At 42.7% G+C, this 22,639-nt stretch overlaps 1 protein-coding gene across 3 annotated transcripts in view; it reads left to right on the top strand.

Moving 5' to 3' along the window:
* Positions 1-215: 215 nt before the first annotated feature.
* LOC140738423 (E3 ubiquitin-protein ligase DTX1-like) overlaps positions 216-22,639 on the top strand; it is a 283,212-nt gene continuing 260,788 nt past the window's right edge. For all 3 annotated transcript variants that reach the window (XM_073065694.1, XM_073065693.1, XM_073065692.1), the window contains exon 1: positions 216-695. In XM_073065694.1, the coding sequence (XP_072921795.1) occupies positions 437-695 (259 nt within the window). In that variant the 5' untranslated portion in view covers positions 216-436. The remainder of the gene's footprint in view (positions 696-22,639) is intronic.

Genomic DNA, 22,639 nt, shown 5'->3' with positions numbered 1-22,639 from the left:
CCTTGTTTTATTTTAAAGCAGGAGGGAGAGGGGTGGGCAGGGGCTGATGTCTGACACGGCGAATCCGTTTTGAAATAAAATCCTACCCGATGCTTACTTTGTCGCTGGCGGCACCACACACACACACACACACACACACACACACACACACACACACATTGCCAATCAATTTGACCGGAGTCCCGCCCCGGCGCGTCACATGCGGCTCCCCAGTCAAACAGACAGTCAGAGAGACAAGGAGAGAGAGGTGGTGCTGCTTGAGGGTTGAGTGCACGCGTCTGTGACCCGGCCGGGAGGGGTGCTCGGCACGGAGCGTTCACACCTGAGAAAGCGCAAGAGGAGAGACGAGAGACAAGACGCCGTCCTCCCCACACCCTCCGCTCCTGGATAAAGCCTGCCAGCTCCCGGGGACCGCGGCGGCGGCGGCGGCGGCAGGATGGCTCGCTCCGCCGCCCCGGCGATGCTGTCGGCGAACGGCTTCGGCTTCCCGCCGCAGAATTTCGCTCGGGTGGTGGTGTGGGAATGGCTGAACGAGCACGGCCGCTGGAGACCGTATGGCGCGACCGTGTGTCACCACATCGAGAACATCATCAAATGCAATGCCAGGGGGAGCGTTGTGCTGGGACAGGCGGACGCTCAGCTCTCGCCTTATATCATCGACTTGCAATCCATGCATCAGTTCAGGCAGGACACAGGTTAGTGACACTTTCACCTTCCGACTGCTGTCACAACTCTCTCAAAAAACACACACAAATAACCACACCCACTTCCTGTGACATCCCTCTCCCCCTGGAAACCCGAAAATGTTTTAATTTTTATCATTCATTTTATGCACTGGTACCAAATACAAGTGGTTGCCGCTGTCAATCGGAGACCGTGCTTAAGTGGTTCCAACGCAGCATTGGCAGTGCATACGAGGGAGATCAATGGGCGTGCGATCAATGTGGCTTCACACCCAACATACGAGCTGCTCCCGCGTACAATGGCAAACACGGCTCCCCGGGGGTATCGAGTTTCAAGGGAGCTTCCCATTTGAGACATTCCATGTGTCTGTGGGTGAGATTTATGTCCTTAGTGCGGCAAAATATCAATTGCAGGGTTCTCTAGCCTCCCACAGCCCCTCACCCGCTCGCCAACCCAAAATGAAGCCCCCCCCTTTCCCATACCCTATCTGTCTCTCACACACACACACACACACACACACACACACACACACACACACACACACACACACACACACACACACACACACACACACACACACACACACACACACACACACACACACACACACACACACACACACACACACACACACACACACACACACACACACACCACCCCGACCGAGTCGAGATTGAGTTGGCCATCCGTCCAACATCTGCAGTAATGTCAGCGTGTTCCCACTTTAGTTGCGCTGGGTTTTGCTCGGAGGTGCTGGAGCTGCAGGCTGGATAAGCGAGGAGATAATGTTCTGGTTGTGTTGCGTGCCGAATATTATTATCATGCCCAGGCCCTTTTTGTTGGAGAACTCCGCTCAACAAAATGGTGTTCTGCGCGATGTGCGGTTGTGGTTGCTCACCCGGGTAATCTTGGGGTTCGGGGTTGAAAGAGACGGGCGCCAGTACAGCGTTACGGGTACTGGATCCATCCTTGAGAATTCTGGCGCAGCGGCACCGCAATATTCAGTAAAGTCATCCGAAGATTAATTCAGTTGAAGTGGCGGATAATGGCCCGTGTCTGACCTCGATAGAGTTGGTGAATAGGCTGTCAAAAGAACCTAAGACAATTGAAACGCATTCTTCTGATCTATCTTTGCTCCCATGATAGAGTGGCGACATATGTGCAGCTTTCTGGATAATCTAGGCATAGTGTTAGACATATAAAATGCCGTGCATTCTTTTGGATTTTGGACTGAGAGTTGACACTCTCTAAATATTTGAAGTTCATTCTGAAACTGTTTATATGACGATAATTCCAGCAGCACTGTACTCCCTGTTTACTGTGCAAAGACAGGAATAAGTCTTCCAAATTTATGCCAGCACATCGCATGAAATATTTTTGGCAAGGTTAGTTGATTTACTACAGGAATAGATAGAGGCTGCCTTTGTTTTACCCTGATGCTGAAAACAAAATAACCCAATAACACAACAATCTGAAGTAATGTGGCTGCCACTGACTGCACTGATGTGGTGGCCACGGTGAAGCCTATCAAATGCCAAGTCATCTTTCTAATACAGTTGATGCATGCAAGTAGCTTATCTTCTCAAGGAAATGCAGGTGATTATCAGATCATGTCAAATAGATAATGCAGTGACTGGGGGATGAATCTCAGAGCTACAATGAGTCTAGTCTTGATTTTTATCTCCAGATTTTGCCCAGAGTAGCAATAAGTAACAGCTATGAGCCAGCTCTGAGAAACCACTCATTTCATCATTTCTTTTTTCCCCATTACAATGCCTCCACTCCAGTGCTGTTGGATTGGAAGTCACAGTGGTGAAGTAACCTTGCGTCTTCATCACTGAACTGATCTGATGACCTCTCTTTGTTAACAGCAGAGTGCAAAATACCATATAGGTGCCAGAGATTTGTTAATGCAACATATGTTCAGATAGTGATGGATCTGAAAATGAATCTTGGGCTACCATATATGAACTTTGATAATAAATTTACTTTGAACTTTTCTTCACCCCACCCAAGCCTTTAATTTTCTCCAGCTTCCTAACCCAGTGCATCGTGCAATCTGTCATGCTTAACTACTGACAGTTGTGTGTCTTCAGTCACCAATGTTCCCTCCACAGGTCTCTCTGCTTCTCTATCTCCCTTTCTTCCTTTGGTGTTACTTTGATATTCAGCCCAGATATATAATCTCTGACATGTTTTGACTAAACCCATTGAAGAATCAAGGGACATTCTAATGTTAAGGGGAAGGGTGCTACACATGAGTCATTTAAACAAGATAAGAGCCCATGGTGTAGCAGGAAATAAATTAGTACAGATTAAAGATGGACTGACTGACAGAAGGCAAAGAGTGGAAATAAAGGGGGACTTTTCTGTTTGGCTGCCGGTAACCAGTGGTGTTCTACAGGGGTTGTTGTTGGTGCCTCTATTTTTTAATGATCTGGATGATGGAAACGATGGCTTTGTGGACAATACAGAGCTGGGTGAATGGGCAGGTAGTGTTGAGGAAGCAGTGGGTCTGCAGAAGGACTTAGACTGATTGGGAGAACGGGGAAAGATGGAATACAGTGCAGGGAAGTGTATGGTCATGCACTTTGATAGAAGGAGTAAAGGCATAGACTATTCTCTAAATCGGGAGAAAATTTAAAAAAAATCAGAGGTGCAAAGGGAATTGGGAGTCCATGTGCAGGATTCCCTGAAGGTTAACTTGCTGGTTGAGTCGGTGGTAAGGAAGGCAACTGCAAAGTTAGCATTCATTTTGAGAGGGCTAGACTATAAAAGCAAGCACGTAATGCTGAGGTATTGGTGGGACTGCATTTGGAATATTTTGAGCAGTTTTGGACCACTTACATGAGAAAGGATGTGCTGGCGTTGGAGAGGGTCCAGAGTAGGTTTGCGAGAATGATCTCAGGATTGAAAGGGTTAATGTGTGAGAGGCATTCGGTGTACTCAACTGGAGTTTAGAAGAATGAGCTAGGATCTCATTGAAACCTACCAAATATTGAAAGGACATGGAGAGGTGGAAGAATCAAGGACCAGAGGGCACAGGCTCAGAAAAGAATGGCCCTTTAGAACAGAGATGAGGAAATTCTTTATCCAAAGGTTAGTGAAGCTATGGTATTCATTGCCAAGATGGATGTGGAAGCCAGGACATTTGGGTATCTTTAAAGTGGAGTTCATAGGTTCTTGACTAGTAAGGGCATTAAAGGAAGCAGTGAAAAAGTAGTGAGGGGAGGAAGGGCTGCATTGTATTAGTTGCTCGCAATGTGAATGACCAATGTTAGCAACACATTGCAGAAGGAAAATTAATTTCAGGGACATGCTGACACATTATTTGGAGATTTTCCTTAACTTCATACCCTGCAGATTCATTCTGCTGGGTCTTACTAGCACGGGATTACTGTTGTCAAAGGATCCTGATTCGCAGATAAACATTCAGTAACTTGCCTTTCAAAAGAAAATCTGGGCATTTAATACTTGTGGGGGGGGGGAGTTTACTCAAATACACTCTAGCATTTTAAGAAAAATTATTAGAGCATCACTTTTATTTTGAGGTTCATACCAAAACATTGAATTTATTTTTTTTAATCACTGATTCTGATTTGACAGGATTAATCCATCTACGCACAGATGCTAAAGAGTGTTGTAAAAGCTGAAATTGAAGTATTCCTCATTGGTAACAATTTGTTTAAATAACTTGGAAGATTTTCAAAGTAAATTTTTTTAATGTCATTTCCAAACATTATGCCACTAACATTTCGACATGAAACCTGGAACTCAAGACAAGGTTGGCTTGGGGCTTTGATTCCAATAAAAAAAAACAGACTGTAGCTTTCTTCATCTTAAATTCAGAGTTCAAAGTATATTTATTGTCAAAATATGTATGCAGTATACAACCTTGAGATTAGTCTTCTTGCAGACAGCCACAAAACAAAGAAACACCTTAGAACCTCTTTAGAATTCAGATCGGCAAACAGTGAATATGATAGAAGTGATGATCACTCCACAATGCCTGTCAGTAAGTTAGCTACCAGTTTTACATATAAACAGTCCGAAACAGTTTAATATTCATTGTGGAAATCACAAGTACTTTTAAAAATGGGCACTATTTAATATTATGTATCTAACTTTCTGAATTACACTGTAGACAGTATTGGCATTTTGTTTTAAAGTTTTATGTGCCCTGTAAGCAGACAATACCATGGAAAAGGCACTGTAGGCAAATTTTGATGCATGTTGTTACAGTCAGAATACTCTGGTATAACCGAGGCTCGAATATTAACTTCATATTAAAATTGAATATTAAACTCTTGAACGATGCTTATGAGGCCAGAGTGCTTGTTATTATTAATTTCGGTTGGAAATTGTTCTGAAGGGTGCAGTATTACTTCAGTGAGAAATGGTCAGAGCAGACTTAATTTGAAGATAAAACTATTCCAAGATAAATGCAGCAAGCTGTCATTGCGACAGCCATCAATTGACTTGATATGTTTATTTATTGCATGCAGTAGGACGGAATTCGGTACAAAACGGGACATAACGTTGTGCGCCCTTTGATTCTGCATTTGCATCTGTGTAAATGTAATAGCAAGCTTTATCACCGAGGGACTCTTTTTAGCCAAGTCTCCTCCAGGCAGACTTTACTGGGCCTGGTGATGGGACAGAATTGGTGGTTGATGGCTGCTGAATAAGCTTCCAAATACTTTCAAAGGATAATATGACTCTGGCTTTCCTGGAACAACTATCGAGTGCTGTTCTTAAAGAGCAAACACGAGGAAATCTGCAGATGCTGGAAATTCAAACAACAACACACACAAAATGCTGGTGGAACGCAGCAGGCCAGGCAGCATCTATAGGGAGAAGCACTGTTGACGTTTTGGGCCGAGACGCTTCGTCAGGACTAACCGAAAGGAAAGATAGTAAGAGATTTGAAAGTAGTGGGGGTAGGGGGGAAATGCGAAATGATAGGAGAAGACCGGAGGGGGTGGGATGAAGCTAAGAGCTGGAAAGGTGATTGGCGAAAGTGATACAGAGCTGGAGAAGGGAAAGGATCATGGGACGGGAGGCCTCAGGAGAAAGAAAGGTGGGGGGAGCACCAGAGGGAGATGGAGAACAGGCAAACAACTAAATATGTCAGGGATGGGGTAAGAAGGGGAGGAGGGGCATTAATGGAAGTTAGAGAAGTCAATGTTTCAAGGATGGGGTAAGAAGTGGAGGACTTCTCTAACTTCTGTTAATGCCCCTCCTCCCCTTCTTACCCCATCCCTGACATATTTAGTTGTTTGCCTTTTCTCCATCTCCCTCTGGTGCTCCCCTCCCTTTCTTTCTCCTGAGGCCTCCCGTCCCATGATCCTTTCCCTTCTCCAGCTCTGTATCACTTTCGCCAATCACCTTTCCAGCTCTTAGCTTCATCCCACCCCCTCCGGTCTTCTCCTATCATTTTGCATTTCTGCCTCCCCCCACTACTTTCCCCCCTCTTACTATCTTTCCTTTTGGTTAGTCCTGACGAAGGGTCTCAGCCCGAAACGTCGACAGCGCTTCTCCCTATAGATGCTGCCTGGCCTGCTGTGTTCCACCAGCATTTTGTGAGTGCTGTTTTCGTGGTTTTGCTCCTTTCCTCACCAGATCAAATTATATTCAGTGGCCACGTTATGAGGTACAGGAGTGAAACCTGGTGTGGTCTTCTGCTGCTGTAGCCCATCCCCATCAAGGCTGGACATGTTGTGTGATCACAAGTGCTCTTTTGCACACCAGTGTTGTAACATGTGATTTTTTGAGTTACAGCTTGAACCAGTCTGGCCATTCTCCTCTGATCTCTCTCAGTAACAAGGCATTTTCTTACACAGAACTGCTGTTCACTGGATGTTTTTCTCTGTAAGCTCCAGAGAAGTGTTCTCGACCTTTTTTTTTGTCATGGATACCATTAACCGAGGGGTCAGCAGACCCCAGGTTGGGAACCCTGCTCTAGAGACTGTTGTGTGTGAAAATCCCAGGAGATCAGCGGTTTCTGAGATACTTAAACAAGCCCGTCTGTGACCAACGATCATTCCATGTTCCAAGTCGCTCGGATCACATTTCCTCCCCATTCTGATGTTTGGTCTGAACAACAACAACAACTTAATGTGTCTTGACCATGCCTGCATGCTTTTTTATGGCATTGAGTTGCTGCCACATGATTGGCTGATTAGATATTTGCATTAAGGAGCAGGCATACCTAATAAAGTGACCACTGAGTGTACACGGCAACTGAAATTGCCTTAAAATGTTGTGTGTGTGTGTGACTCAACATCCTGTTTGGCAATTGGAGTGTATCAGAGTGACCCAATGTCAAGTCTGGTACTGGGACTCTCAGTGGCCAGTGTATTGAACCATGCATTTCTGATTGCTGTTCTATATTTATGTTTCCTATTTTGTGCTTGAACACTTACTAAAAAGTACGTTAAGAGTAATAACATAGGAATGATTGATACATTCAATAACATGGAATTAGTGCTCAATGCCATTACGCTGTTTTGGTGATCAAAGTATGTATAAACAGGTATTTAACTCTTCCTAAATCCCATCATAGAATTAAAGTCATTTTTCATTAAGACTGGAAACATAGATTATAATTACAACATTTGTTTAAAGTACCTATGGCAAGAACTACTTAATCTATTTATTATTATTTTTGTATTTGCACAGTTTGTCTTCTTTGGGACATTGATTGCTTTTCAATCATCGTATGCAGTTTTTCATTGAATCAACTCTAATTCTATGTTCTACTGTGAATCCCTGCAGGAAAATGAACCTCAGGGTAGTATGCGGTGAAATTATTTACAAACTTTGATTATAAATGTACTTTGAACTTTGAATACTTGTGCCCCAAAACTTCACTCCTGTGTCATATGAAGCACCATGCCAAACTGAAGCTTCACCCCTTTTTTAAACAAAAGCTGTAGAAAATAAGGGATTTCAGGCATAAGTTTAGGCAGTCAAATGTATCACTGTAGGAAAGAGTATAAAGATCAGTTTGTGGATATGTTTCCCCACTGCTTGAATCTGTTTGCTTTCTCAACCCATGAAATATTGCAGATGGTGATTGAGGGTGACTGTGTAACAGAGGCTCAAACCGCAAATAATTCTTAATGCTCTGGCCATGAGTAAAGGACATTTGCTTTCTGTGTGGTAACTTATGAAACTCTTGAGGATTTTTAAAAAAACCATTAGTACTTGGAGCACCAATGGTTCAGTCTATAGATAAATAGGATTACTTTTGTGGGAAAGGAAAGAAGGTGCTGCACATGCAAAATGCTGGAGGAGCTCAGCAGATCAGGCAGCATCAATGGAAAAGAGTAAATGGTCAATGTTTCAGGCCGAGACCCTTCATCAGGATTTCCAGTATGTGCAGATTTTCTCGTGTAAAAGGTAATGCTGATTTGTTTTGATCCTTGGAGACAATGTAGAAGGAACGCTGCCTGCTAGTAAAGCAATGATTATCAAGCAGCTTACATTGACGACATCAAGACTAACTTTCTTTGGTCCTGCCTTTAGGTTTATATACTGTGAACCAAATTCAAATGAACAAGCAAACTAATAACTATAGTATCAAATGATGAATTCCAATCTAAAGTAATTGTTATTGAATCACATTTTTCAGGATTGTGTGTTCTTTTTAAATTGTAATGAGTTGTGCAGCCAATGAAAACAGAGCAAACAAAGTCTGACCAAAATGGTGGTGAGCACTTTTGGAATTGTAATAATGAACACAGCTGGAGCTATTTGTTTTGCAGTTGGAATTGTGTCACTTTGCAAAGATATTTTTACATCTTTATTGTAGATCCCAAGTGCTCAAGCAGCGTAATGTTCTGCTCCATAATTGAGGCTTTACTGAATTGAAATTAGTAATGTAGATAGAAGGTTTTGCTTGACTCTAAGGCCAGACATTTACAGGATATTTAATGAATTGAAACTGATCTTTTGTGTAAACAAGTGCAAGTAGATTGAAGGAAATGATTTGGAAGTGAATGGAATCCTTCCTCAAATTTAATTGTTCCAAGTGCTAACAAAACATGGTCTTCCTTTGTTTCTATGATGGATTCTTTAACTCTCAATTATAAATTTATGAGGATTATTATATCTTGCCAAGATTCCGTGTTGTAAACGTATGGAGAGCATATTCCTGTTCAGTAAACATCATTTTCTCCTTCAGTAAATTAGATCTGGAATGTGTGTTCAGTTTTCCAAGATATCTTTCATGACACATTGGAAGAATGTTGATATTCCCTTGTTTCAGTTTATATAGATATAGGATCATCATAATTTGTGGTTAAATTCAATCCCTTTATCTTCTATTTATTCACCAAATGGGTCGTCACATCTATCAATGCTTATTGTTTACAACTGTCTTTTAAGTTATCGTCTTTGGCAGAAGTTTCTCAGGGCATAGGCATTACAGAAAAAAAAGTACATCAGGCATATCAAGTCCAGTTTATTGCTATTTAACTACATACATGTATATAACCATATAATCTATATAGAAGCAAGACAATGTTTCTTCAAACCAGGCTGTAAAGCACGTATCTGGCTAGTTCCCAGAAAATGGTTATGTGTGACTGATTCGGCATGTTCACCCTGTTCTAGTAACCCTATCATTTTTACTGTTAGTTGTTCAGAATGGCTGGATTTGTTTAGAACGGTTTCTACAATTATTTTCCTTTATAAATATGTTTTTATTTCCTTGACCTTTCAAAATTACTTTTTGTGGTTGTTAATGTGTAACTTAATGCAAAGACTTTTATAATGTCAGGCTGTCATTTAACTCTTGCTCAATGAAAATTGGGGTATTTTTGCTGTGGTCATTTCTTCTTATCAACTCAACCATTAAGATAAGGTGGAAAATCCATCAATTTGTTTATTCTGGGTCAGAGCCCAGGAATACTAAATGATTATTTTCCCTTTTTTAAAAGGTTAGACTAACATATTTTGTTACTAAGAAATTGCAGATGTATTACAAGTCGCTATTTTCACTTTTTTTTGTAGATTGTACAATTGCCACATGATATTGATGGGGAATTAAAGAGCAACCAAGGGTGGAGTGGGGGAAGAAATAAAGTGTTCGTGCCATCAGGGCTAGTTGAGGAGCCGAGCTCTGGTGGAACAGCAAATCATTTTCCATTTGAGTCAAGTGACCTGTTTCAATGTTCTATATTTCTTATTATGTTAGTAGATAGTCCCAAATCCTTTTCCATAATCTGCTTGGAAGCACACATTACTTAGAAAATAATGTGACATTTGTGCTGGTGTGGCAGATTTTCTAGCCCAGCCATGGCATAATGAAAGTTGGGAACCCTTGTTCCAGACCATAGGAGATGTTATTCCTATTAATAACCCCAGCACATTTTTAGGTTGCTTTTTTATCCACTTATTACACAGTAGCATTAGAAACTTTATGATGATCAGTAAAGTAAGCAGAGGAAACAGTACTCCAGTGAGCTGAAAGAGAAGCAGGGCCCTTGTGAGTGTAAAGTGAGAGCAGGAAACAGCAACTGTTGACTCAGATGCTGACTCGTTGGCGCTCATTGGGCTAACAGAATGCTGGAGCTTTAGTGTATGGAATGATAGGTCACTGACAATGTGTTCAAAATCATTGGGATACTTGTGTATTAATGGTTGTTCGACATGTTCTGTACTTTTAAGCTTACTACTTAATGCCTGTTACGCCACTGGCATTTAGAGCAGCAATAAAGGTCCTCCATCTCTGGCGGTGTTCAGGGCTTCCTTCATTGTGTCAGTAGCTTCCTCTTGGTTTTCTCTCTTGTCGGTGATACAAGTCCCGGGTGGAGACTCAGGAACACCGTCACACTCTTCATTGATGTTTCCGTAACAGTTCTGTTTTATCAGTCAGGGTTGTTAGCCCTGAGCTGAACCCCTAAACCTGGAGGAATGGTGGGCCACTCTTAGTCTGCCCTCTACCCTTTGACCTGTTTGACATGGGTGACCTTACCAAGAGCCAAAGCATAAAGCCCTGACTCCACCCAGCACAGCTCTCCGGGTCATTGAGGCTCGCATGCCTCTAAACCCTACGGCAAGGCTGTGGTCCTCTAGGAGGACTTTTAAGCTTGGTATTATATTGAAACAATGTAATGTTTCATTTTGTGGTTATAATTTTTGTGTTGTGGTTTTCTTATCATTATTTATCAGTAATTGGCACTGATTTCACTTTGCCTCAGTCATTTGTCATCAATATTTCTGCAATAATCTTGAACTTGAAGTTTTATTTGTTTGACTATAATCATCCCCAAATCTGTTGTGGTGTCTTATGATGCTGAGGTACATCCTAGGATGCGCGGGACACATCATCAGTGATGTAACCTGCGGTCATCAGATGTCAGTCACCCTCACCCAGGTGACCCAGCCAAGGTTGAACAGGCTTGAGTCCCAGCAGTGTTGGTCCACGGGCCACACCTCTTGATCCGTGGCCATCTGGAGGCTCGCTCAGCAGCCTCTGTGACGGTCCTGATGGCTCTTTGCCAAGGAGAGGGTAGGATCTGCACAGTGAGCAGCCAGCAAAACCTCTAACACCCTACCCTGCTAGGTAACAAGGATAGAAGATGCTGTAAACATTCATCAGGAAGTTATCCATTTTCTGATATTAATCTCAGATTTCCAGCAGTGCTAAATTTGTTTGATTCTCATGACGTGGGGTAATGCGTGGTCGCTCACAAAGCTGTCACATTCTGAACAAAGTACTTCTTGTGCACAGTTTGCAGGGCCTGAGTATCATCAGCAAGTACACTGTTTATTGCCCATGATTAAATGACTTTGAAGGTAGTAATGAACCACTGTTGTCCTTTGAGTGGAGGTTCTTCCATAGTGCTCTCAGCGACTGAGATTCAGGACTTAATACCAGTCATGATAAAGGACAGATGTTGCATTTACAATTTGGACGATGCATGACTCGGAGGGGAACCTGCAGATTATTGTGCCACCCGTATCATTCCTAGTGGTGGTCATGGGTTTTGCATGAGAGCATTTTAGATAGATACGATAAATACAAGCATGCTTTTTCCACTGAGAAGGGTCCTGATGAAGGTTCTCGCCCTGAAATGTCGACTGTTTATTCATTTCCACGGATGCTGCCTGACCTGTTGAGTTCCTCCAGCACCTTGAGTGTTGATTTTTCCACTGAGGTTGGGTAAGACTAGAACTAGACGTCATGGGTTAAGGGTGAAAGATGAAATGCTTAAGAGGAACATGAATGGAGATTTCTTCACTTGGAGCAGGGGTTCCCAACCTGCGGTTCGGGGATCTCTCAGTTAATGGTAGGGGTCTGAGGCATTAAAAAAGGTTGGGAACCCCTGACTTAGAGAGTGGTGAGAGTGTGAATTGAGCTGCCAGTGGAATTAGTGGACTTGGGTTAACTTTCAATATTTAAGAGAAGTTTGGATAAGTAAAAGGATGGGAGAGCTATGGAGGGCTGCAGTCCAGGTGCGGGCCGGTGGGTTTAGGCAGAATGATTGGCATGGACTAGATGGGCTGAATGGCCTGTTTCTATTCTTTAGCACTCCATTTTCTAGATAGTACACCCTGCACCCTTTTCACTGAGTTGTACAGGGAATTAATGCACTGGGTGGTTAATTGGGTGCCATTTGTGTGGGCAGTTTTTGGGTTTCTTGAACACTGTTGGTGCAGCTCTCATCCAGGCAAGTGAAGAGTATTCCATGATTCTCAGACTTGTGCCTTGCAGGAGGTACAAATTGAAATGAGCTCCTCCAGCAAAAAAAAAGTCTCTGATCCACTCCTGAACCATTAGTATTATATTGAACTACTGGTGACTGCCAGGATGCCAATGGTGGGGAGTACACAATGATAATATCTTTGAATATCATGGTTACGGTGCTATGTTCCCATTTCTTGGGGGTGGTAATTGTCTGGCACGTCTGTGGTACCAGTGTTGCTTGCCACTTAACATCTCTAGCCTATTTGTCGTTTGGGTCTTGCAGCATGCACATACGGGCTGCTTCGTTTGCCGAGGAGCTGTGAATGGAAATCAAAATTCATGTAATGGTCAGTTCGCATTAGCATTTCTGCCACTGGGGGTGGGGGGGGGGAAGGAAAGTTTTTGAAGGTGGGCTGGGCTTGGACACTGTTGAAGGTTGGGTTGGCCTTGGACGCTGTTGAAGGTTGGGTTGGCCTTGGAAGCTGTTGAAGATGGGCTGGCCTTGGACGCTGTTGAAGATGGGCTGGCCTTGGACGCTGTTGAAATGGGCTGGCCTTGGACGCGGTTGAAGGTGAGTTGGCCTTGGACACAGTTGAAGATGGGCTGGCCTTGGACGCTGTTGAAATGGGCTGGCCTTGGACGCGGTTGAAGGTGGGTTGGCCTTGGACACGGTGGAAGATTGGGTTGGCCTTGAATGCTGTTGAAGGTGGGCTGGCCTTGGACACTGCGCTGAGGAACTCCTGTGGTGGGAATGTTAACATCTGGCAATCATAAACATCTTCTGTACTTTTCCAACTAGAATCTACTATGAAGAGAATTACTAATGATGATAATTTGGACATAAAAGTTTTATTAATTGACAAGGCACAGCAGTCACCATATAAAATAATCTGAACATTTATTATCACTGCATGGTAACTGAGATGAGCACTTCTAACAGTGACTGTGCCATATAAATTTAATCTAGAGAACAAACAATCTAATAGAAAAATCTTGAACATGCATTTTCATGATGTAATCCTTTAATTTCAATAAAGACCAAGTGCACTTTTCAATTGTATCCAGCAGCCACTAAATGAAAATTGGCTCCCCGTGATGCTCATTCATGCCCATTTACTTGAGGGATCCATGATGGCATACTCAAATCAAATGCTGCCTTGGTGTTGAGGGCAACCACTCTCACCTTCCTTCTGAAATCCAGTGATTTTGTCTGTGCTTGGATTACAAGCTTTGGTGAGGTTTGTCACCGAGTGTTCCGGGTGAAATCCATACTGGGCAATAGTGAGCAGGTTATTGGTGAATAAGTGCTGTTTGATGACATCTTCTATGGCATCCTCTTGGCCTCATCTATCACTAAGGTGGACAGTAATCAATGCTTTGAGGCTGAGAAAGGTGTTATTAAAATTACAAATCATCCTTTCTGTCTTCAATATCCATCTGTGCAGCTATAATCTAAATGCAAAGTAACCCACACAAAATGCTGGAGGAAACCAGCAGGTCAGACAGTGTCTATGGAAAAAAAATAAAGAGTCAATGCTTTGGGCTAAGTCCCTTCATCAGATTTTCAGCATTTGCAGAATCTCTTGGGGTTGTGCATCTAAATGCAAACACTTAATTTAAATCAACGGGCATAAATGGGAAAGGTTCTAGTGGTTGGAGTCGTACAAAATAAGAAGATTGTGGTTAGAGGAGTTCCTCAGGGTAAGTTCTCTCAAGTTCAGATGGACTTGTTTCCCTCCTTCCAGTTCTTATGAAGGATCTCAGGCCAGAAGTGTTAGCAATTTCCCTTTCCACAGAGGCTGCCGAATGATTTCAGGTTTTCCAGCATTTTCTGTTTTTATTTCAGATTTCCATCGTCTGCAGTTTTCTGATTTTCATGACCAAGTAACTTGTGTTCAAAAAATTATTTTTTTCCTCATCGCCTATTTGGCCATCAGAAGGCATGTTAATGTTGCAAAATCTTGAAATTTAAAAGCCTGTGAATGACCTTGATCTCTCTTTTCGTACCTGATTTTTTTCATTGCTGGTATCTAGTATTACCATTCTGGTAATACATCACTATTCTCTCTGTCTGCCAATATCCTTTCTTTGAAGTAATATGGAGGAAAAAAAACGCAAAGCGATACTTAAAATTAGGGCCAATGGCTGTGTACAAGTTTTCCTGTTTACTGATGCAGAATTCTACGTACATAGAAACATAGAAAACCTACAGCACAATACAGGCCCTTCAGCCCACTATGTTGTGCCGAACATGAGCTTACTTTAGAAATTACCTAGGGTTACCCATAGCCCTCTATTTTTCTAAGCTCCATGTACCTATCCAAAAGTCTCTTAAAAGACCCTATCGTATCTGCCTCCACCACCATTGCCGGCAGCCCATTCCACTCTCTATGAGTAAAAAACTTATCCCTTACATCTCCTCTGTACCTACTCCCCAGCACCTTAAAACTGTGCCCTCTCGTGTCAGCCATTTCAGCCCTGGGAAAAAGCCTCTGACTATCCACACGATCAATGCCTCTCATTATCTTGTGCACCTCTATCAGGTCACCTCTCATCCTCCGTCGCTCCAAGGAGAAAAGGCCGAGTTCACTCAACCTATTCTCATGAGGCATGCTCCTCCAATCCAGGCAACATCCTTGTAAATCTCCTTTGCACCCTTTCTGTGGTTTCCACATCTGTGGTGTTCAATTGCCTTTTTCCGTCAACAGTCCCATCCATCGAGAGCTCTGGGAAATCTTTTGTCATTCTGCAGATTGAAAGTCAAGACTTCAGATGTAATTGGCTGAGGGATAATTGGACCAGGAAGTGCAGTCTCTCAATTCCCATGCAGGTCATACACTAGGGGATGGTTCAATTACTGTGATGAGTTTACAAAAGCAATTTCTGTTGTAGATGTGGATGTAACAATTTAGAATGGGGTGGGTTGATGGGAAGTGCATGCTTTCCTAGATCTTGTTGTTCCATTAAAGTTTCATTTCAGTTTTGTTAGTATTTTTATTTTCTGCTTTCTAGAGTCATAAAGTCAGAGAAAAGTACAGCACAAAAACTGGCCTTCAGCCCATCTAGTCCATTCTGAAATAATTTAAGCTGCAGACTCCCATCAACCTGTACCTGGACCGTAGCCCTGCTGTACACGTACGTACCTATCTAAACCAGTTAGACATTGAAATCAAGCTCACATGCACCATTTGTGCTGGATGATTGTTCCACATTCTTATGAACTTCTAAGAGAAAAAGTTTCCTCTTGTGTTCCCCTTAAACTTTTCACCTTTCACTGTCAACCCATGACCTCTGGTTGTAGTCTCACCCAGCCTCAGTGGAAAAACTCTCCTTGCATTTACCCTAACTATACCCCTCAGAATTCTGTCTACCTCTATCAAATCTCCCCTCAGTCTTCCACATTCTAAAGAATAAAGTCCTAACCTATTCAATCTTTCCTTATAACTCAGGTCCTCCAGACCCGGCAACATCCTTGTAAATTTTCTGTGTAGTCTTTCAACCTTATTTACATTTTCCCGGTAGGTAGGTGACCAAAACTGCAAACAAGACTCCAAATTAGGCTTCACCAATGTCTTATACAACTTCAAAATAACATCCCATCTCTTGTACTCAATACTTTGATTTATGAAGGCCAATGTGCCAAACGCTGTCTTTACAACTCTATCTAGTTCTCATTTACATGTTGAGATTAGTAGATTAGTGTCTCAATATATCTGTTGACTATTGTGTTTAGAAAATACTTGCTTGACATATTTCATACCTGTTAATTTGTTCCCAGTGATCCCATATCAATCAGCTTATTCCAATTTTGTGCTACTCATGGTTTTCCCAAAGCAATATCAAATGGACACTTTAATGGTTATGTCCTCGATTCTTCCTGTTTCAAAATCAGGATTGTTTATTATCACTCTCTTAAATGATGTGAATTTTTTTTTTGGTGTCAGCAGTATAGAGCAAAGACACAAAATTACAATAAATTATATAAACAGTGCCGAAGGAAAATGAACATGTTCAGGAGCCATTCACAAAATCTGATGTGGGAGTCTAACGGCAGTAACGAAAGGAAATGTCCTCAATGGCGAGGTGCTTGGTTATAAGCGCCTCCTTCGTGAGGCACTGCCTCTTGAAGGTGATCAGCAGGTTATGCCCACAGTGGAACTGGCTGAGTCTGCAAACCTCTGCAGCCTCTTTGAATTGGAGCTTCCATACCAGGCTTGATCCAGACAGCCAGAATGCCCTCCAGCATCCATCCATAGAAGTTTGCTAGATGCCTTAGTGAGTACCTAATCTCCTCAAACTCCTAACAAAATAGTGTCACTGGTATGCCTTCTTTGTAAAGTACATCGGAGGACAGATCTCTGAGATGTTGACACCCAAGAACATAAAGCTGCTCATCCTTTCAACTGCAGACTACTCAATGTGTCTGTTCTCCTGATTTCCCCTTTCTGAAGTCCACAATTAATTCCTTAGTGTTGCTGACTTTGAGTTGCTGCGACACCCCTCAACCAACCACTCTTGTCTCACTCCTGTACACTTCCTTGTCACCATCAAGATATTTTTCCAACAGTGGTGTCATCTGCGAATTTGTAGGTGGTGCTTGAGCTGTGCCTAGCCGCACAGTCATGACTGTGGACGGAGTAGAGCTGTGGGCTAAGCATGCATTCTTGAGATGGGCCAGTGTTGATCGTCAGCGAGGAGGAGACGTAAGCACTGATCTGCACTGTGTGGTTTCCTGATGAGGAAGTCAAGGATACATTTGGAGAGCAAAGTACAGAGACCAAGATTTAAAAGCTTGGGTGATTAATATTGAGATGATGATGGTATTGAATGCTGAGCTGTAATTGATAAACAGCAGCCTGACATACAAAGCAGCTCACACAACATGCTGGAGGAACTCAACAGGCCAGGCAGCATCTATGGAAAAGAGTAAACAGTCCATGTTTTGGGTCAAGAGCCTCCTTCAGCCTGAAACATCGACTGTTTACTATTTTCCATGAACACTGCCTGACCTGCTGAGTTTCTCCAGCATTTTGTGCGCATTGCTTTAGATTTTCATCATCTGCAGATTTTCTTGTGTTTGTGGGAGCATCATGCTTTCCTGTTTATAGGTGTTCTAAACCAGAATGGAGAGCCAATGAGATTGTGCCAACTGTAAACCTGTTGTGACAGTAGGAAAATTGCCGTGGGTTCGGGTCCTTGTTCAGGCTGGAGTTAGTCCTTGCCATCACCAATCTGTTGAACCACTTTGTCACAGTAGATGTGGGCATATATATGTATTATGAAGTTTTGCCAGCCTTGAGCTTTCAGTAAAGCAATATTAATATTGCAGGAATGTCACAGGTACTGTATCATTTAGGAATTCCTGTAATTACACTTCTCTGAAAGTGAAACATTATTTATTGTGCATAATGGGAATTGGTACATAAGCATATAATTGTAACTGCAGAAGGCTTGCAGCTGATGTATATGAAGTCAGAACCAACTGTAGAAGCTGAAAGGACAATATATCTGGTTGAAATGAGAATTTTGGGTGGCTAAGTATAAGTTATTAATTAGTTTATAGTTCCATTGACTATAATTTTAAAAATTATTTTTGTATTCATTGATTCCTGCATCGGCTTTGACGATTTTAAAAGTAAAAATCCCTTCAATCTTAGGAAAATCACAAATTAGATCAAAAGTGCCAATACTTTATGAGGTTATTATTCCTTGCAAAGTAACTGTGGAGATAATAATCTTCTGGAAATGAAAACAGTGCTTACTTCCTTCAATAAAAATGACTTGAAGATATTTATGCATGACAAGATATTCAAAAGCACTAAGCAGTGATGCGACTGAAGTTTACAAAACTGAGAGTAGTCCAATGTTGTATCTAAAATACAGAAACATAACACTTATGAATGCTAAGTGAATAACACAGATACATACTATGCATTCTTTATACAATATTGATAATATTGTGAACTATATCATGAATACTCCATAGACTTGTGCATTCTTCTACAAGTGATACAGAGTTATGTCCTGGGATGTGCTGGGACAGATCATCAGTGATGTAACCTGGGGTCATCAGGTGTTTAGGTTCTTTCGCTCTCACCTAGGTGATCCATACAGGGTTGATCAGGCTCTGGTTTGTGTCTCAGTAGCTTTGGTCCATGGATGACACTTCTTGACCCACAACCATCTGGAGGCTCGCTCAGCAGCCTCTGTGACAGTCCTGATGGCTCTTTTCTTTGCAGCCCCCACAATGCCAAAGAGAGATTAGGTTCTGCACAGCAAGCAGCCAGCAATACTTCTACACTCTACTTCTCTAGGCTCACAATGTGCCCTCCACCCCTGTCTCGGGCATGGCTCTACCAGCTCTGGGTATTTGGCCTTCTTGCACTCAAATGCCTCCTCAATTCGGTCTTTCCAAGGAACTCAGTTCTACCATAGCCACCTGCTTTGAGGTTTCTGACAGAGTGACCATCTCAGGCCTCAGGGATGATGATGAAGCGATCAATATTTATATTTAAAAAATTGCATTTATGATGAAGTTATACTGGAATTGGATCATCAGTTTAAAAACGCAGCCTGTAATTTGGTTAAATTATGCAGCTCGAACATAATGAAATAAGTGTACAACAGAATCTGCATTTTAGGTTTTCAATTAAATATGATTAAACTGACTTTTGTGATAAATAGAAATATTTTGAAATTTTCATTCTGTTTTTCTTCAACGCAATTGCACCTTTGTGGTTAAAACTTTACTGGAAGTGCACGCAAAGTATTTTGAATGTTCATTTTGAAATGATATTGCAAACACTTGTGGTGCATTAAGTATTAATCAGGTAGAATATGAAACAATAATTATGTAAATGAATTGATACTTTGTGAGGTAGACATGATATGATGATAAGTGTATTTCTAATTGCAATGCTAGAAATCGAAAACAATTGCAATCCATACTTTCTTGGATATTTAGTATCCTCTCAAATAGAGTAATAGAAATATTTTAGGTATTTTCTCTGCTTAGATGTCATTTGCAAATTTTTAATCCTCTATAACTATACAAGAAACTGTTGATTTTTGAAAGATATTACTAATGCCTGCACAATCTCTTCCCAGGGTTCTGAAAGAGGTAGGTGGTGTATTTCATCTGGTCCAGGCGACTTATCTACCTTTAGACCTTTCAGTTTCCCAAGCACCTTCTCCTTAGTAATAGCAACTACATTCACTTCTGTCCCCTGACACTCTTGAATTTCTTGCATGCTGCTGTTGCCTTCCACAGTGAAATACAATATTTGTCCACCATTTCCTTGTCCCTCATTACTACTCTCCAGTGTCATTATCCAGCAGTCCAATATCTACTTTCATCTCCCTTCTATTCTTTATATATCTGAAAAAGTTCTTTGTATCCTCTTTGGTATTATTGGCTGGATTATCTTCATATTTAATCTTTTCTTTCGTTATAGTTTTTTTTAAAGTTGCCTTTTGTTGGCTTATAAAGACTTCCTAATCCTTGAACTTCCCACTCGATTTTTCTGTATTATATACCCTCTGTTTTGTTTTTATGCTGTCTTTGGCTTCCCTTGACAGTCACAGTTGCCTTCTCCTCCCCTTAGAATACTTCTTTGTCTCTGGAATGTATCTATCCTGTGCTTTTTGAATTGCCCCTAGAAACTCCAGTTAATGCTGTTCTGTCATAATCCCTTCCTATCAACTTCGGCCAGCTCCTCTCTCATACCTTTATTCCACTGTAATATGGGTACATCTGACTTTATCTTCACCATCTCAAACTACAGGTTTATTACACAATACTAATCCAAAATTGCTTTTCCCCTAGTGGGCTTAACCACAAGCTGCTCTAAAAAGACACCTCATAGGCATTCTACAAATTCCCTCTTTTGAGTTCTAGCGGCAATCTTGATTTTTCCAATTTACCTGCATATTGAAATCTCCCATGACTATCATAACATCGCCCTTTTTACATGCTTTTGCCATTTCCCGTTGTAATTTATATCCCACATCCAGAGTACTGTTCGGGGGGTCTGTGTGTAATTCCCGTTAGGGTCTTTTTACCCTTGTAATTGCTTACATTCTACAAGGATTCTACATCTTCTGATCCTATGTCACCTCTTTCTAAAGATTTGATTTCTTTTTTCATCACCAGAGCCACCCTTTCACCCTCTGCCTACCTGCCTGTCCTTTCATTACGTTGTGTATCGTTGAGTGTTGAGTTCCCAACTATGATCTTCTTTCAATTATGACTCCATGATTCCCACATCATAAGACCATAAGACATAGGAGCAGAATTAGGCCATTAGGCTTTTTGTACAGGTCATACCTTCCCCAGAAGAGATCCCAATGATCCAGAATTCTGAAATCCTGCCCTCTACACCAGTTCCTCAGCCACATAGTCATCTGTACTATCATCCTATTGCTGTCCGTGGTTCTGGGAGGAATCCAGAGATTACTACCTTGGAGGTTCTGCTGCTCACTGCCTATACTCACTGCCCAGAACCTCTTACCCCTTTCTACATCTGTCATTGGTGCCAATGTGCACCACGACCTCTGGCTAGTCACTCTCCACCTCAAGAATTTTCTGCAGCTGCTCTGAGACATCTTGGACCCTAGCACCTGGGAGGCAACTTTCCATCTTGGCTTTTCATTCACGGCCACAGAATCTTCTGTCCATCCCCTATCACTCTGCCTGACTTTACCCTTCCCTTCTGAGCTTCAAAGCCAGTCAGAGTGCTACTGCTCTGGTTGCTTCTGCTGTGCCCTGAAAGTTCATCCCCCCAGCAGAATCCAAAGGGGTATACTGGATGCTGAAGGGAATGGCCACAGGGGGCCCCTGCACTGACTGCTTACTCCCTTTACTTCTTCTGGTGGTCACCCATCTCCTATGTGAAGCCTGCACTCTGGGTGTAACTATCTCGGTGAAAGTCTCACCTATGAAGTTTCAGCCTCCTGGGTGCATTCAGCTGCAGCTCTAGATTCTTGACCTTGTCGGTTGGAAGCTGAAGTTGGGTGCACTTCCTGCAGGTGTAGTCATCATGGAGACCGTTAGGTACCCTGAAATCCCACACCTCACAGGAGCGCTTCAACACTTTGGTGATGTGGTCAGTCATGGCAGGGGTCTCAGGAGGGGACAGAGAGAGAGAGAGAGAACTGACGATCTCGGAGGGGTGATCCCCTGGGAGGTGGTTGATCGTGCATTTGTGTGGTCTGTGAGGCGGCAGGGTGCTGACTTCCTTTTCACTGAGTCGTGGTATTCCTGTGGGAGATTGAAGTTGAGGGCTTCCTCCAGCTCTCACCCCAAAGGATGTCCATCAACGGCCATGATGCAGAAGGCATGACAGATAGACTTGGTAGGGAGTCCAAATTGCAAAACCGAGTCCAGAATCTAACAGAGCCTCCTGTGCATGTAGAGCTGTCAGGGTCTGGAGAAGGACAGAAAGAATGAGCCAGGCAACGGTGGTGGAACAAGGAGATGGTGGAGAGCTTACTGGATAGACAACCCCTTGTCTCGATCTGACGGTGCCCTTACCTGGATACATTTGGGGTGTTGGTGATCGGCTGCTCCGTAGTAAGTGCACAAGATTTTTCTCCACCAACACTCGGGCTCTTGGGGGTTAAGGGAGCTCTCCCCAGCTGCATTGGTTCTGGAGGCACTGCTGATGAGGGTTCTGCAGCCTGAAATCGTCCTGGGAAATGAACTGGGCTTCTGACTGATGATCCAAAGAATTGTTCCATAAGATGCTTGACAATATCAGAGGGCCAAAGTGATGAGGGTTTTGAGGTCAGTGGGCATCTCTCAGGCAGACAACTCTGCCCTCCCCCCCCCCCCCCCCCACCACCTTTCAAATCTACTCCTCAGCTTTTTTTCTCCAGTCCTGCCAAAGCGTTTCGACTGTACTTTTTTTCCATAGATACTGCCTGGCCCACTGAGTTCCTTCAGCATTTTGTACGTGTTTCCTGGGTAGACAGCTTGCCTTTCAAGCATGCTGAGAGGCCATGGTGGTAATGGGCCAGCAACCCTTCAACATTCCAGCCACACTCCGCCACGAGGGTCCTGAATTCCGCCGTGTAATCCAGCACAGAGCGTGAGCCTTGATGTAGGCAAAGTATCTACTCCTCTGCTTCTCTTCCACTTCCCGGGTGGCTAAAAACCCGGCACACCTCAGCGGTGAATGCCTCTTATTTATTGGCTTTATTGTCCTGGTTGTTGGCAGCCCAGGTCAGAGCTTGTCCAGAAGAGAGAGAGAGATGACA

Source organism: Hemitrygon akajei, chromosome 14, assembly GCF_048418815.1.
Source record: "Hemitrygon akajei chromosome 14, sHemAka1.3, whole genome shotgun sequence".
NCBI lineage: Eukaryota > Metazoa > Chordata > Chondrichthyes > Myliobatiformes > Dasyatidae > Hemitrygon > Hemitrygon akajei.
Note: the sequence above shows the minus strand (reverse complement) of the source record. Positions and strands in the feature narration are given on the sequence as shown.